This window comes from Hemiscyllium ocellatum, chromosome 3 (genome assembly GCF_020745735.1).
Source record: "Hemiscyllium ocellatum isolate sHemOce1 chromosome 3, sHemOce1.pat.X.cur, whole genome shotgun sequence".
In the NCBI taxonomy this organism is placed as follows: domain Eukaryota; kingdom Metazoa; phylum Chordata; class Chondrichthyes; order Orectolobiformes; family Hemiscylliidae; genus Hemiscyllium; species Hemiscyllium ocellatum.
This window is the reverse complement of record NC_083403.1, coordinates 143,881,216-143,898,871: the sequence shown is the minus strand read 5'-3', so window position 1 is coordinate 143,898,871 and position 17,656 is coordinate 143,881,216. Positions and strand designations below refer to the sequence as shown.

The following is a 17,656-nucleotide window of genomic DNA, read 5'->3' as shown; positions in this document are numbered from 1 at the left end:
CAAGTTCTTGGAGAATTTTTTTTATAGATTAGATTAGATTAGATTATCTACAATGTGGAAACAGGCCCTTCGGCCCACCAAGTTCACACTGACCCGCCGAAGAGTAACCCACCCACCCAGACCCATTTGCCTATGACTAATGCACCTAACACTCTGGGCAATTTAGCATGGCCAATTCACCTGACCTGCACATCTTTGGATTGTGGGAGGGAACTGGAGCACCCGGAGGAAACCCACTCAGACACTGGGAGAATGTGCAAACACCACACAGACAATTGCCTGAGGCTGGAATCGAATCTGGGTCCCTGACACTGTGAGGCAGTAATGCTTACCCACTGTGAGGCAGCAGTGCTAACCCACTGTGAGGCAGTAATGCTTACCCACTGTGAGGCAGCAGTGCTAACCCACTGTGAGGCAGCAGTGCTAACCCACTGTGAGGCAGTAATGCTTACCCACTGTGAGGCAGTAATGCTAACCCACTGTGAGGCAGTAATGCTTACCCACTGTGAGGCAGCAGTGCTAACCCACTGTGAGGCAGTAATGCTTACCCACTGTGAGGCAGCAGTGCTAACCCACTGTGAGGCAGTAATGCTTACCCTCTGTGAGGCAGCAGTGCTAACCCACTGTGAGGCAGCAGTGCTAACCCACTGTGAGGCAGTAATGCTTACCCACTGTGAGGCAGCAATGCTAACCCACTGTGAGGCAGCAGTGCTAACCCACTGTGAGGCAGCAATGCTAACCCACTGTGAGGTAGCAGTGCTAACCCACTGTGAGGCAGTAATGCTAACCCACTGTGAGGCAGCAGTGCTAACCCACTGTGAGGCAATAATGCTAACCCACTGTGAGGCAGCAGTGCTAACCCACTGTGAGGCAGCAATGCTAACCCACTGCGAGGCAGTAGTGCTAACCCACTGTGAGGCAGTAATGCTAACCCACTGTGAGGCAGCAGTGCTAACCCACTGTGAGGCAGCAGTGCTAACCCACTGTGAGGCAGTAATGCTAACCCACTGTGAGGCAGCAGTGCTAACCCACTGTGAGGCAGCAGTGCTAACCCACTGTGAGGCAGCAATGCTAACCCACTGTGAGGCAGCAATGCTAACCCACTGTGAGGCAGCAGTGCTAACCCACTGTGAGGCAGCAGTGCTAACCCACTATGAGGCAGCAGTGCTAACCCACTGTGAGGCAGTAATGCTAACCCACTGTGAGGCAGTAATGCTAACCCACTGTGAGGCAGCAGTGCTAACCCACTGTGAGGCAATAATGCTAACCCACTGTGAGGCAGCAGTGCTAACCCACTGTGAGGCAGCAATGCTAACCCACTGCGAGGCAGTAGTGCTAACCCACTGTGAGACAGTAATGCTAACCCACTGTGAGGCAGTAATGCTAACCGACTGTGAGGCAGCAGTGCTAACCCACTGTGAGGCAGTAATGCTAACCCACTGTGAGGCAGCAGTGCTAACCCACTGTGAGGCAGCAATGCTAACCCACTGTGAGGCAGCAATGCTAACCCACTATGAGGCAGCAGTGCTAACCCACTGTGAGGCAGTAATGCTAACCCACTGTGAGGCAGTAATGCTAACCCACTGTGAGGCAGCAGTGCTAACCCACTGTGAGGCAATAATGCTAACCCACTGTGAGGCAGCAGTGCTAACCCACTGTGAGGCAGCAATGCTAACCCACTGCGAGGCAGTAGTGCTAACCCACTGTGAGACAGTAATGCTAACCCACTGTGAGGCAGTAATGCTAACCGACTGTGAGTCAGCAGTGCTAACCCACTGTGAGGCAGTAATGCTAACCCACTGTGAGGCAGCAGTGCTAACCCACTGTGAGGCAGCAATGCTAACCCACTGTGAGGCAGTAATGCTAACCCACTGTGAGGCAGTAATGCTAACCCACTGTGAGGCAGCAATGCTAACCCACTGTGAGGCAGCAATGCTAACCCACTGTGAGGCAGCAATGCTAACCCACTATGAGGCAGCAGTGCTAACCCACTGTGAGGCAGTAATGCTAACCCACTGTGAGGCAGCAGTGCTAACCCACTGTGAGGCAATAATGCTAACCCACTGTGAGGCAGCAATGCTAACCCACTGTGAGGCAGCAGTGCTAACCCACTGTGAGGCAGCAATGCTAACCCACTGTGAGGCAGTAATGCTAACCCACTGTGAGGCAGCAGTGCTAACCCACTGTGAGGCAATAATGCTAACCCACTATGAGGCAGCAGTGCTAACCCACTGTGAGGCAGCAATGCTAACCCACTGTGAGGCAGCAGTGCTAACCCACTGTGAGGCAGTAATGCTAACCCACTGTGAGGCAGCAGTGCTAACCCACTGTGAGGCAGCAGTGCTAACCCACTGTGAGGCAGCAATGCTAACCCACTGTGAGGCAGTAATGCTAACCCACTGTGAGGCAGTAATGCTAACCCACTGTGAGGCAGCAGTGCTAACCCACTGTGAGGCAGCAATGCTAACCCACTGTGAGGCAGTAATGCTAACCCACTGTGAGGCAATAATGCTAACCCACTGTGAGGCAGTAATGCTAACCCACTGTGAGGCAGCAATGCTAACCCACTGTGAGGCAGCAATGCTAACCCACTATGAGGCAGCAGTGCTAACCCACTGTGAGGCAGTAATGCTAACCCACTGTGAGGCAGCAGTGCTAACCCACTGTGAGGCAGCAGTGCTAACCCACTGTGAGGCAGCAGTGCTAACCCACTGTGAGGCAGCAGTGCTAACCCACTGTGAGGCAGTAATGCTAACCCACTGTGAGGCAGCAGTGCTAACCCACTGTGAGGCAGTAATGCTAACCCACTGTGAGGCAGCAGTGCTAACCCACTGTGAGGCAGTAATGCTAACCCACTGTGAGGCAGCAGTGCTAACCCACTGTGAGGCAGCAGTGCTAACCCACTGTGAGGCAGCAGTGCTAACCCACTGTGAGGTAGCAGTGCTAACCCACTGTGAGGCAGTAATGCTAACCCACTGTGAGGCAGCAGTGCTAACCCACTGTGAGGCAGCAGTGCTAACCCACTGTGAGGCAGCAATGCTAACCCACTGTGAGGCAGTAATGCTAACCCACTGTGAGGCAGTAATGCTAACCCACTATGAGGCAGCAGTGCTAACCCACTGTGAGGCAGCAGTGCTAACCCACTGTGAGGCAGCAATGCTAACCCACTGTGAGGCAGCAGTGCTAACCCACTGTGAGGCAGCAATGCTAACACTGTGAGGCAGCAGTGCTAACCCACTGTGAGGCAGTAATGCTAACCCACTGTGAGGCAGCAATGCTAACCCACTGTGAGGCAGCAGTGCTAACCCAATGTGAGGCAGTAATGCTAACCCACTGTGAGGCAGCAATGCTAACCCACTGTGAGGCAGCAGTGCTAACCCACTGTGAGGCAGTAATGCTAACCCACTGTGAGGCAGCAATGCTAACCCACTGTGAGGCAGCAATGCTAACCCACTGTGAGGCAGCAGTGCTAACCACTGAGCCACCACCGATTGAGGAGGAGTGAGGAACAATGGGATTTGAAATGTGTAGGAGAATCTTCCAATGAGGGAGTTGCTGGACCATGAGGCACAGAGCAGTGATAGGTGAACAGAACTTAATGCCAGTTTGGTAATAAACAACATTTGTGGGCGGCACGGTGGCACAGTGGTTAGCACTGCTGCCTCACAGCGCCTGTAGACCCGGGTTCAATTCCCGACTCAGGCGACTGACTGTGTGGAGTTTGCACGTTCTCCCCGTGTCTGTGTGGGTTTCCTCCGGGTGCTCCGGTTTCCTCCCACAGTCCAAAGATGTGCGGGTCAGGTGAATTGGCCATGCTAAATTGCCCGTAGTGTTAGGTAAGGGGTAAATGTAGGGGTCTGGGTGGGTTGCGCTTCGGCGGGTCGGTGTGGACTTGTTGGGCCGAAGGGCCTGTTTCCACACTGTAAGTCTAATCTAAAAAAAAACATAATAGATAACAGTCTGAAAGCAGTTGTTGAAGGCACAAGGCCACTACTTCCCCCAGCCTAATAGGAGTCACTTTTGCATTTTCATTTGGTATATTTGCTGGCATTATTTGAACTAAATGTTGCATTTAAAACTTATTTTTCATCTGAAAAAGGAGAGAATATTTGCCAATGCTTTTCAAAAAACTGCTGATGATGCTCCTGGCTTTGGGAACTGTTTGTATCCCCAGCAGAGTCTTGATTTTGGTGCCTCTAAGACCAACTCTCCAGAGCAAGGGTTCCTCCCAGTTGGAGGCCAAAGTCCACTTTGATTCAGTTAATGTCGCTGGCAAGTAATATTGATAGCAGCAAGATGGGCTTCCCATGGATATTTTGGTCCTGGGATGGGGTGTATCCCTCATTCTCAAGCCTTCTCCTGGGACTTTGGAATGGATTATTTCCCTTGTATCTTGTCCTGCGTCAGGGACAATGAGGGATGGGTACTAAGTGCAAATCCCATCCAGAGACATCCACATCCCACAAGTAAACTTTAAACAGGTCACCTGGGCTAATTTGTTTCTTTGAGAGATGGGTGTGGAGTGACGTAAGAGAAGAGTTTTAATTACCTAAAAGCAAACAGGGAATTTGAACTTTTTCTATTGACCAGGGGATTATTCTCGTTCGAGCTATAAATTTAGGATTGTGCATACTCCCCTCAGATGCTGCTACTGTCACACCCAAATTCTCAGTGCATGGTGTAACTAATGCGAGAAGTCTGTGCTGATCCTGTAACTCTTATATCGTTATTGTGAGCTTGTTGATAGACCTTATCAGTTTGAAGATTAACATTCAGATACAAGCACCAGGCTGGCTTTACTGTGGTAACCAGTGCAGCTTTTAATTTACAGCTTTTAGCTCATCACCGCATTCCAGAAATATCCAAAAGCCACTTGCTTCCTGTGTGCAGGTGACATTTGATTTGGCTGCCCTATGTGATTTATTGATTACGTGTCTCCATATACTGTGGTTATAAATCAATACTGATTCTGATTGGTGTGGATGTGAACAGAGCTGTTTAACTGCTTACTGTTTAGTGTTTACTGTGTGACTGTTGGATAATTTCAAAAGTCTGAAAGGAAAATTAATCTTAACTATCTAATTTATTATGTTACTTAGCAAGTTAGGACTATTTAAAAAATGTGTATTATTTAGTCCATGATGAAGAATTGCAAACTGTCAGAAATATTTTGCAGTATATTTTGTTGTCAATGTTATAGTAAATTTATGGGAAATGGATGCAAGTTAATATTGCTGAGAAATAGAATAATTATTGTTGATGTTGCTTAGGACTTAAAATGCAATGTAATAAGTGTGTTATTGGGATGAGAGCTTTGCTGGTAAGGTCCGGGGTGGTGGGGGGTGGGGGGTGGGGTTGGTGGGGGGGGTTGGGTGTGATGTGGTGGCTCAGTGGTTAGCACTGTTGCCTCACAGCACCAGGGTCCCAGGTTTGATTCCAACCTGAGGCGACTATCTGTGTGGAGTTTGCACATTCTCCCAGTGTCTGCGTGGGTTTCCTCTGGGTGCTCCGGTTTCCTCCCACAATCCCAGAGATGTGCGGGTTAGGTGAATTGGCCAAGCTAAATTGCCCATAGTTTTAGGTGCATTAGTCAGAGGGAAATGGGTCTGGGTGGGTTACTCTTTGGAAGGTCGGTGTGCACTGGTTGGGCCGAAGGGCCTGTTTCCACACTGTAAGGAGTCTAGTCTAATTTGAATTTTTTGCCCATTCTAATTGCAGTTGATAATGTGGTGGTGATCCACCCCTTCAGCTATTGTATTGCGTGTGAGGAGCTGTCACTCTCATGATGGTTTAATTCAGCTGAGGGATTTGCTTGGCTGTTTCCGAGCACAGGGAAGAGTGATACTTTGGCCAAACTGGGTATAGACAGCAGAATTCCTGCCATGAAGGATGTTGATGAGCCAGTTGAGATTTTATAACAATCTGGTAGTTTCGTGGTCACCAATACTGAAACGCCTCTTCTAATCCAGATTTTTATTGCTAAGTTAAATTTGTGTCCTGCCACAGTTGGTCTAGCTCTGAAACGTTAGTACAGGAGCAGTAACACCACAACACTATCGAATAGTTTGTCTTGACCCCTTGCATCTGCAGATTTCCCTGTTCCAGATTTATGTCTCGAAATGCAGTAAAAGGTCATAATTTATTCATAATCTTAACAAATTATTCAAACATCGGTGACAATTGATACAAAAGTACCAATTACAAGCCAGATCTTTAAAACTAAAATCAAGTACATATCGTATTTTGGAATTATCCTTGAACATAGATATTACACTTTTGTCATGGTTCCAATATGCTATTATGGGATACTGCAACTTCAGTATCTTCAGTAGTACATCCACAAGGCATAAGGCATCGGAGCAGAAAACAGGCCATTTAGCCCATCCAGTGTGCTTTGCTATTCAATCATGGCTGATAAGTTTCTAAACTGAAAATGTGTTGCTGGTTAAAGCACAGCAGGTCAGGCAGCATCCAAGGAACAGGAAATTCGACGTTTCAGGCCGGAGACCTTCATCAGGAATGAGGAGAGTGTGCCAAGCAGGCTAAGATAAAAGGTAGGGAGGAGGGACTTGGGGGAGGGGCGATGGAGATGTGATAGGTGGAAGGAGGTCAAGGTGAGGGTGATAGGCCGGAGTGGGGTGGGGGCGGAGAGGTCAGGAAGAGGATTGCAGGTTAGGAGGGCGGTGCTGAGTTCAAGGGAATCGACTGAGACAAGGTGGGGGGAGGGGAAATGAGGAAACTGGAGAAATCTGAGTTCGTCCCTTGTGGTTGGAGGGTTCCCAGGCGGAAGGTGAGGCGCTCTTCCTCCAGCCGTCGTGTTGTTATGTTCTGGCGATGGAGGGTTGAACAGTTCATCAACTTTACCAACACCGCCCCCACGCTCACTTCCGTCACCACGCGTAACCCCGCCCCCACGCCGAATTTCGTCACCACGCGTAACCCTGCCCCCAACTTAACCCCGCCCCCACACCAAGCTTCGTCACCACGTCTAACCCCGCCCCTACGCCGATCTCTGTCCCCGCCCCGACCCTGCCCCCACTCCCAGCTCCAGTCCCACACCAGGTCCTAGCTCCCAGCCTTGCCGGATCTTCACCATCCCTCCAGACCTCCCCCTCTCTGAGGATGAAAGATCAGTCCTCAGCAGGGGCCTCACCTTCGTTCCCCTACGCCCTCGAATCAATGAGTTCAACACACGGTGAGATATTGAACAATTCTTCCGCCGCCTTCGCCTCCGTGCCTACTTTCACAACCAAGACTCCCGCCCACCCTCTGATGACCCCTTTTCCCGCCTCCAACACACCCCATCCACCTGGACACCCCGTGCTGGCCTCTTACCCGCCCTCGATCTATTTATAGCCAACTGCCGCCGCGACATTAACCGACTCAACCTGTCCACCCCTCTCCCCCACTCCAACCTCTCACCCTCAGAACGTGCAGCCCTCCACTCCCTCCGCTCCAACCCCAACCTCACCATCAAACCGGCAGACAAGGGAGGCGCGGTAGTAGTTTGGCGCACCGACCTTTATACCGCTGAGGTCAAATGCCAGCTCGCGGACGCCTCCTCCTATTGCCCGCTTGACCATGACCCCATCTCCCACCACCAAACCATCATCTCCCAGACCATCCATAACCTCATCACCTCAGAGGATCTCCCATCCACCGCCTCCAACCTCATAGTCCCACAACCCCGCACCGCCCGTTTCTACCTCCTGCCCAAAATCCACAAACCTGACTGCCCCGGCCAACCCATTGTCTCAGCCTGCTCCTGCCCCACCGAACTCATCCCCGCGTACCTCGACACGGTTCTGTCCCCTTTAGTCCAAGAACTCCCCACCTACGTTCGGGATACCACCCACATCCTCCACCTTCTCCATGATTTTCGCTTCCCCGGTCCCCAACGCCTTATCTTCACGATGGACATCCAGTCCCTCTACACCTCCATCCCCCATCACTAAGGACTCAAAGTCCTCCGCTTCTTCCTTTCCCGCCATACCAACTAGTACCCTTCCACTGACACCCTCCTTCGACTGATTGAACTGGTCCTCACCCTGAATAACTTCTCTTTCCAATCCTCCCACTTCCTCCAAACTAAAGGAGTTGCCATGGGCACCTGCATGGGCCCCAGCTATGCCTGTCTCTTTGTCGGATATGTGGAACAGTCCATCTTCCGCAACTACACTGGCACCACCCCCCACCTTTTCCTCCGCTACATCGATGACTGTATCGGCGCTGTCTCGTGCTCCCACGAGGAGGTTGAACAGTTCATCAACTTTACTAACACCTTCCATCCCGACTTCAAATTCACCTGGACTGTCTCAGACTCCTCCCTCCCCTTCCTAGACCTTTCCATTTCTATCTCGGGCGACCGACTCAACACAGACATCTACTATAAACCGACGGACTCCCACAGCTACCTGGACTACACCTCCTCCCACCCTCCCCCCTGTAAAAACTCCATCCCATATTCCCAATTCCTTCGTCTCCCCCGCATCTGCTCCCAGGAGGACCAGTTCCAATACCGTACAGCCCAGATGGCCTCCTTCTTCAAGGACCGCAGCTTCCCCCAGACGTGATCGACGATGCCCTCCACTGCATCTCCTCCACTTCCTGCTCCTCCGCCCTTGAGCCCCGCCCCTCCAACCGCCACCAAGACAGAACCCCACTGGTTCTCACCTACCACCCCACCAAACTCCATATACAGCGTATCATCTGCCGTCATTTCCGCCAACTCCAAACGGACCCCATCACCAGGGATATATTTCCCTCCCCTCCCCTATCAGCGTTCCGCAAAGACCACTCCCTCCGTGACTCACTCATCAGGTCCACACCCCCCACCAACCCAACCTCCACTCCCGGCACCTTCCCCTGCAACCGCAGGAAATGCAAAACTTGCGCCCACACCTCCTCCCTTACTTCTCTCCAAGGCCCCAAGGGATCCTTCCATATCTGCCACAAATTCACCTGCACCTCCACACACATCATCTATTGCATCCACTGCACCCGATGCAGCCTCCTCTATATTGGGGAGACGGGCCGCCTACTTGCGGAACGCTTCAGGGAACACCTCAGGGACGCCCGGACCAACCAACCCAACCACCCCGTGGCTCAACACTTTAACCCTCCCTCCCACTCCACCGAAGACATGCAGGTCCTTGGACTCCTCCATCGCCAGAACATAACAACACGACGGTTGGAGGAAGAGCGCCTCATCTTCCGCCTGGGAACCCTCCAACCACAAGGGATGAACTCAGATTTCTCCAGTTTCCTCATTTCCCCTCCCCCCACCTTGTCTCAGTCGATTCCCTTGAACTCAGCACCGCCCTCCTAACCTGCAATCCTCTTCCTGACCTCTCCGTCCCCACCCCACTCCGGCCTATCACCCTCACCTTGACCTCCTTCCACCTATCACATCTCCATCGCCCCTCCCCCAAGTCCCTCCTCCCTACCTTTTATCTTAGCCTGCCTGGCACCCTCTCCTCATTCCTGATGAAGGGCTCCAGCCCGAAACGTCGCATTTCCTGTTCCTTGGATGCTGCCTGACCTGCTGTGCTTTAACCAGCAACACCTTTTCAGCTCTGATCTCCAGCATCTGCAGACCTCACATTTTACTCTTGCTGATAAGTTTCTGAACCCCATTCTTCCACTATCTCTCTGTAACCCTTCATCACCTTGATACTCAAGAATCTATCTATTTCAGTCTTAAATATACTCAATGACCCGGCCTCCACAACCTGTTGCAGTGAATTCCATAGATTCCCCACTCTCTGGCTGAAGACGTTTCTCCTTATCTCCATTCTAAAGGGCCTTCCCTTTACCCTAAGGCTGTGCCCTCGGGTCCCAGTCTCTCCTACGAATGGAAACAACTTCCCAACATCCACTCTGTCCAGGCGTTTCAGCATTCTGTGAGTTTCAATTAGATTCCCCCCATCATCCCTCTAAACTCCATCGAATATAGACCCAGAGTCCTCAAACGTTCCTCATTTGTTAAGCTTTTCATTCCTGGGACCATTATTATCAATTTCCTCTGAACCCACTTCTGGGCCAGTGCATTCTACCTGAGATATAGGGCCCAAAACTGCGCACAAAACTCCAAATGTGGCCTGACAACCTTAGTCAGACAGAGTTAAAAATCACAACACCAGGTTATAGTCCAACAGGTTTAATTGGAAGCACACTAGCTTTCGGAGCAACGCTCCTTCATCAACCACCTGATGAAGGAGCGGCGCTCCGAAAGCTAGTGCTTCCAAATAAACCTGTTGGATTATAACCTGGTGTTGTGTGATTTTTAACTTTGTGCACCCCAGTCCAACACCAGCATCTCTAAATCATTAGTCAAACAGATTAACTGATAAGCAGTGGAAATAAAAATCATTTCAGTTCCAAACAAGCAAACAGTTGGAATTCTTGCAGCACAGCCCGCAGAGGTGCTGTGGGTCCCAGCAAACAGTTGGAATTCTTGTCGCACAGCCCGCAGAGGTGCTGTGGGTCCCAGCAAACAACAAGATGGTAGAATTATTCTCAGATCCTTGCAAGGTTTTAAAAAAAACTTTTCAGCACACATCCAGTTTCTTTTCCTTCAGTTTGAGACCTATTAATTCCAGAACAGCCATAGTTCCATTGCTGCTTTGATATCCCATTCAACTCACCTGAGTTGCTTTGTAAATTTAGCTAATATTTGTAAAATAGTATAAAATAAGGTTCCCCCCACCATCAATCCTTCCCCATTACCATCAACTCTTTGCTGGGTTATTTCACTTCGAGAGTAATCCATCTGCATTCTGTCCTATGACCTAAAGAATCACGTTCCATACCGTCTTCAGTCCTTTATTTTCTTTTGCGTTGCCTTATATCGAAGTGATTGTTTTCATTGGTTGGTATACTCTATTCTGAGAAGTTTGTTGCACTCTGTGCTAAAGGCTTGGCTGTCTTGAAGACCAACTGACATTAAAGGGTCTTTCAACACAATTCAAATGCAAGCTAACGAGCAATGAGGTGTAATGTTTCAAAATAGTGACTGTGCACATTTCTTGTCAGAAGCTGGTATTAAATAAATTGTGAAAAATGTAGCTACAGAATTGATTAAAAATGGTCAAAATTGATTCAGTTTTAAGGTAGAAGATTCAATTCTGTAAATTTGGGAAATCACTTTGGAGCATTCCATTCACTTTGTGTTCAATTGTCAATGGGCCATTGATGCTTTGGAATTTGTCAGCACACAATAGCAGATATTAAAAACCTCTCTAAACAAAGAAACTAAACACCTTGTTTAGAACAGGAAGGAGGTGGGTAGAAATAGGTGCAATTGATCAACTTGCGTAGTGAGTGTAATAGTTTGTGTCAGAGTCATATGTTGTAGTCAGTGTGTTATTAGAAGCTGAACATTGGGTATATGTGAATACTTCGAATGATTGCAAAGCCTAAGTGATGTAAAAAATGATGCAATCTTCACCGTGTGTAGCAGCATCTGTTGAAACAGAAACAGTGTCAGTGTTCCTGGCCTGTGTGCTGTTGTCACAGCCGCTGATGCATTACCACTCCCAGGTTGCTCTCGAAGAGTGGCTAGCCTGCTGCTAATTTTGGATGGCTGTTTTATTTTGACATAAAATCAGTTTCAAACTCTCCAGCGAGGCATACTGCATCGTTGCATGTATGAAGGAATTTGGGGGCAGAAACACAGGCAATAATTGCATTTTTTTTTGCATTGATTTGACATCTTTCCTGTATCTACAGCAACCCTATTCTCTAGATCCCTTTAAGGTGAAAGACATGTTTTAGTTCTTCTGGTAACAGGTAACCTCACTCTTCCAGCAAGGTTTTCCACATTTCTCCAAATCCTTGATGCTAACAATTAATCTTATTGGTCTCTTCTGGACTGTGGCTAGAGCTTAAATGCTTTGACTGTCCAAACCAGAATGTGATTGGTTACGTGCCCATACCACTGACATTGTGGTGCAGTTCCAACTACAATACTTGCTGTGGCATTCTCTCTGTTAAGTGCTGCTTTACAATTCCTGGAGCAATTGTGTTTTTAATCTAAATCAACCCTCTACTCCAACAGCAAATTGTTCTCAACTTAGCTGTATTTATTTTGATAGCATTAATGGAATAGTTATTGATAAATTCTCCCAACATTCTTCAACAAAATATTGCCTTGGTATTTGTATTTCTTCTAGAGGCCAAAAAGGCAACATGATTTGAAATCCCTCTTTTCCCCTTTAAATAAGCTTTTTAAACAAGTATAATCTCTTACTGCTCTAGTAATCACATCTCCTAAGGAACTGGAAGAAAGGGAGTTGTCAATAAGCTAAAGGTGAGCAGCAATCAGGAGGTGATGAAGCCAGAAAGCTTTGTAAGGGATGAGTGTATCTGGAGAAACGAAGACTCGTTTTTACGTAGCACCATTCCTGACCTCAGGATCTACCAAAGCACTTCACACACAATAAAATCCTTTCAACGTATTTTCAGGAATACAGAAGACACCACAACATATCCACACACTGCAAGGTCCTATGAGGTAAAATGACCAGGTACTCTGATTTTAATTATGTTAGTTGAGCTATATTTATCAGCCAGGGCGTGAGGGTGCACTGCTCTGATCTGCTGAGAAACGATGAATTTGGGACATTTTAACACCATCTGAGATGTTGGGTGGGACCTCTGTTTTGCAGCTTGGATAATGTTCTCAAGTCTCTGGATGGGCTTGAGCCAACAAGTCTCTGATCAGAGCTGTCAGCAAGGGCGCTCCTTGGGGGGGGGGGGAGAAAACAGCGGATGCTGGAAATCAGAAACAACAACTCATTAGGTCTGGAAGCATCAGTGAAGAGAAAGCAGAGTTAAAGTTTCAGGTCTGGTGACCATTCCAGCAATATCTGTTTTTGTCACAAGTATACTGTTGTTCCCCTGAGTATACTGTTGTTCCCCTGAGTATACTGTTGTTCCCCTGAGTATACTGTTGATCTCCTGAGTATACTGTTGTTCCCCTGAGTATACTGTTGTTCCCCTGAGTATACTGTTGTTCCCCTGAGTATACTGTTATTCCCCTCAGTATACTGTTGTTCTCCTGAGTATACTGTTGTTCCCCTCAGTATACTGTTATTCCCCTCAGTATCCTGTTGTTCCCCTGAGTATACTGTTGTTCCCCTCTGTATACTGTTGTTCCCCTCAGTATACTGTTGTTCCCCTGAGTATACTGTTATTCCCCTCAGTATACTGTTGTTCCCCTGAGTATACTGTTGTTCCCCTCAGTATACTGTTGTTCCCCTGAGTATACTGTTGTTCCCCTGAGTATACTGTTATTCCCCTGAGTATACTGTTATTCCTCTGAGTATACTGTTATTCCTCTGAGTATACTGTTATTCCCCTGAGTATACTGTTGTTCCCCTGAGTATACTATTGTTCCCCTGAGTATACTGTTGTTCCCCTCAGTATACTGTTGTTCTCCTGAGTAGACTGTTATTCCCCTCAGTATACTGTTGTTCCCCTGAGTAGACTGTTATTACCCTGAGTATACTGTTGTTCCCCTGAGTATACTGTTGTTCCCCTGAGTATACTGTTGTTCTCCTCCGTATACTGTTGTTCCCCTCAGTATACTGTTGTTCCCCTGAGTAGACTGTTGATCCCCTGAGTATACTGTTGTTCCCCTGAGTATACTGTTATTCCCCTCAGTATACTGTTGTTCCCCTGAGTATACTGTTGTTCCCCTGAGTATACTGTTGTTCCCCTGAGTATACTGTTATTCCCCTGAGTATACTGTTGTTCCCCTGAGTATACTGTTGTTCCCCTGAGTATACTGTTATTCCTCTGAGTATACTGTTATTCCCCTGAGTATACTGTTATTCCCCTGAGTATACTGTTGTTCCCCTCAGTATACTGTTGTTCCCCTGAGTAGACTGTTGATCCCCTCAGTATACTGTTGTTCCCCTGAGTATACTGTTGTTCCCCTGAGTATACTGTTGTTCCCCTGAGTTTACTGTTATTCCCCTCAGTATACTGTTGTTCCCCTGAGTATACTGTTATTCCCCTGAGTATACTGTTATTCCCCTGAGTATACTGTTATTACCCTGAGTATACTGTTGTTCCCCTGAGTATACTGTTGTTCCCCTCAGTATACTGTTGTTCTCCTCCGTATACTGTTGTTCCCCTGAGTATACTGTTGTTCCCCTCAGTATACTGTTATTCCCCTGAGTATACTGTTGTTCCCCTCAGTATACTGTTGTCCCCCTCAGTATACTGTTGTCCCCCTCAGTATACTGTTGTCCCCCTCAGTAGAGGCTGCCTGTAGCTTTCAGCAGTAAAAGAACACAGGTTAAACTTGAAGAAACCAGTTACCTTTCCTACAGCAGTTGCTATGACTTTAGAATCGATAAATCAGAAGTATTTTCCAAGTCAGTCTGTACAAGACAATAAAAACTCCCAGAGAAAGCGAGCTGGACATTAAGGATCCAGTTTACTGAAGACGGATGATCTCAACATTGGAAGTGAGGAGACACAGGCCATTGCACTGCTTTCCAGTTTCTCTCTCCCTGCCTATTTGTATATCTCTGGTATTGTGTTTATTATGGACTAGGTCAAACCATTCAAAACATTCTTAAGCAGGCAGCCCAGACCATAACTTTACAATTTGCTTTGGTAAGTGTACAGTAAAAATTACCCGGATTAAGTTAGGTAAGTTGACTACCGGGTTTTAAAACAGACAATGATTTATTCACAAAATTACATAATGAAACTCAAGTAACAGAATAAAGAACCCCTACAGAACTCAGTCTATCTAAACTAAACTTACTTATGCTGTCCTGAATACACACAACAGTCCCAATAATCAAACCCCCTTTAAAAAACTGTAAAAATAGAATATATGCTTACAGGTTGAGGTTAGAAGGGCAGAAGGAGAGAGAGAGAGAGAGAGCCTATTTTCACGCAGCTGAACTCCTAACTAGGTCTGAAAAATAAAAACCGAGGACATAGTATCCTGGAGAAAAAGAATAGCTTTTAGAGAAAAGGGACCAGCTTAGTGACAGTGTGAGAGGGAGAATAAGGAGTTTATAATCTGTTTTAGTTGGACATGTTATGTGGCAGTCACTTATTTCAGTTTACATATAGCTGCCATCTAATTACTGAGATAAATAATATTATTGCTCAGTATAGAAACCTCTTCAGTGCTTTCTGTTAGACTTGATGTGAAAATCAGATAAACTGGGGTATTGCGTGTACTTTAAAAATAAACCTTTCACGTTTGATTTGCCTCTGGGAGAAATGGGGCATAATTTATGGTGTGCTACCCCAGGGAGTTGTAACAAATTAAGAACAATTTTAAATTAAGATTGAACAAGAAATTTAATTTGATATTTTGACTCTTTATTTCGGCGTGGTAAATTCTTTGCTGGTTAATTGAAGTCTTCTGTTTATTACCAGTTGGCTCTAATTAAACATTGGATGTACAAAATTACCAAACTTTATAAACTAATGGGGTTAAAAAGTACAGTTTAAACATTTCCAACTATGATTGAACACACACATTCATTTGAAGCCTACTAAGTTACAGTCTCATGGTGCTCTTAAATGACAGCACCGAGTTTGAGACCACTATCTACTTTGAATGATGGAGAGCCTGCTGTGTTTCACTCTCTTGTGGAATACCCTTTCTCTGTGCAGCATGAATACAGCTGTATGCTTTTTGTCACAGTAGCCCATTAAAAACAAAGTGGTGAAATTCCCATGAAGTCCAGTCTGCCACCTGGGAGATTTTTGAAAATGTCTTTTGCACTTCTCTGGTTGTGTATTTTACATTTCTCAAAGGGTTTTCAGACAATCTCTCCAATCTGGCTGACATCACCGCAAGCGATACTACAGCAGAGAGTTGGTGTTAGTTTCTGCTGGTTTTCTTTGCGCCAAAATCAACCAAACCAGCTTCAAAGACTAAGAAACTATAAGCTCAAGTTTTGTGCAGTTTAAGTCAAGTTTCCAGAAACTTTAGTGCTGGTTTAAAGCAACAATCAAAGATACTTTGAACCCAGTGAAAATGAATACACATTCAAGTCTTAATAATGAGCATGGTGCACTTCCATTGGAAAAGGCCTGAATATTAAACTTTCTTTCAGGTGCTCAGGCATTCGTGATCATGTTTTCAAACATTTTTAAGAAACTGACTTGTGCATACCAATGAAACTGGTAAATTGTTCAAAATGATCACTGAAGTTTCAGTGATTTTGGATATGTTTAGTTGAGTAAAAACTAAGAGAAATGCAGATGCGGTAAATCAGAAATTGCTGGAAAAGCTCAGTTCTGAGGAAGGGTCATTAGACCTGAAACGTTAACTCTGATTTTTCTCCACAGATGTTGCCAACTCTGCTGAGATTTTCCAGCAATTCCTGGTCTAGTTGAGTGGTGGTGTTGAAGTTCATTAACAATGCCTACATTTTATAATTAGCCTATTTTCATTTATATCAATAAAATGCTATCAGATTACTACTCTTAAAAGATTTTTTTAATTCAAAGGGAGAATAATGATAATTGCTTTCTAGTGTACTCCTCAGTTATGCTGGTTCATGGAAGATTTTCTGTGCAGAAACCTGAGCTGTAACTTCACATCAACAAACTCGTCAAATTTCAAAGTCAGAATTGTTTTGTATTGAATTGTGTCTTAAAGCTGGCTTTTTAACGTTCCCTCATCCATGCAGGATACTGACAATTCTTCCTTGGGCATTTATACAGGAACAGCTTGGATATTGATATTTGAAGTTACAAGCTGGTCAGTCCGGAACAGTTCTAGCATATAACTGTGATGGGATTCTTGCTGAAATTTATTTTTCTTTTCTTCATTGTAGCCCCCAACAACGTTCAATGCCAAACATGAATGATACAGTGGTGTCCCACTCAGTCTTGTCCTCTGGAGCACCTACTCCTACTAAAAGGTATGTCAGAATTGCCTTTCAATAATTCGTTATATGATCAAACAGTTTAGGAGCAGGGGAAAACCCATTCAGCCTTTTCCACTGATCGTAGTTGATCTGATTATTTTATCTACTCTTGATAATGTTTCACGTCTTTGCTAATTTAGAATTTATCTCCCTTTGCCTTAAAAATATTCAAGGACTCTCCCTCCCCTTCTGTGGAATGTTTCTGAAATCCCGCTAGAAAATGTTTCCCCTCGTGTCTTATTTAAATGGATAATTCCTTACTTGTAAGCAGTGATCCTTGGTTCTACATTCTCCCACAAGAAGAACATCCTTGGATGCAGGTTTGCTCACTGAGCTGGAAGGTTCATTTTCAGAGGTTTCGTCACCATACAAGGTAACATCTTCAGTGAGTCTCCGATGAACCTTCATGATGAAATGTCTGAAAATGAACCTTCCAGCTCAGCGAGCTAAGCTACTTCCAATACCTCAACCTGAGCGACAAATCTTCTCAAAACCCGCTGAGAACATCCTTTCCACATCCATCCTGTCAAACTCCTCAGTATCTTGCATGTTTCAATGAACTCTCCTCTTACCCTTCCATCTTCCAGCATTTACACACCTGGCCAGTCCAGGCTTTCCTCTGAAGAAAACCTGTCCCACTCCCAGCATTTGTCTAATGAACATTCTAATGTAGTTCCAATGTATTTACATCACCCTTCACAGTACTCCAGTGTCATCTCACCAACAAACCATAAACTGCC

At 46.4% G+C, this 17,656-nt stretch overlaps 1 protein-coding gene across 6 annotated transcripts in view; it reads left to right on the top strand.

Moving 5' to 3' along the window:
* Window positions 1-17,656, top strand: part of dtnba (dystrobrevin, beta a) — a 540,419-nt gene that overhangs the window by 293,967 nt on the left and 228,796 nt on the right. For all 6 annotated transcript variants that reach the window (XM_060822037.1, XM_060822040.1, XM_060822034.1 and 3 more), the window contains exon 10: window positions 16,824-16,910. In XM_060822037.1, coding sequence (XP_060678020.1) covers window positions 16,824-16,910 — 87 coding nt within the window. The remainder of the gene's footprint in view (window positions 1-16,823; window positions 16,911-17,656) is intronic.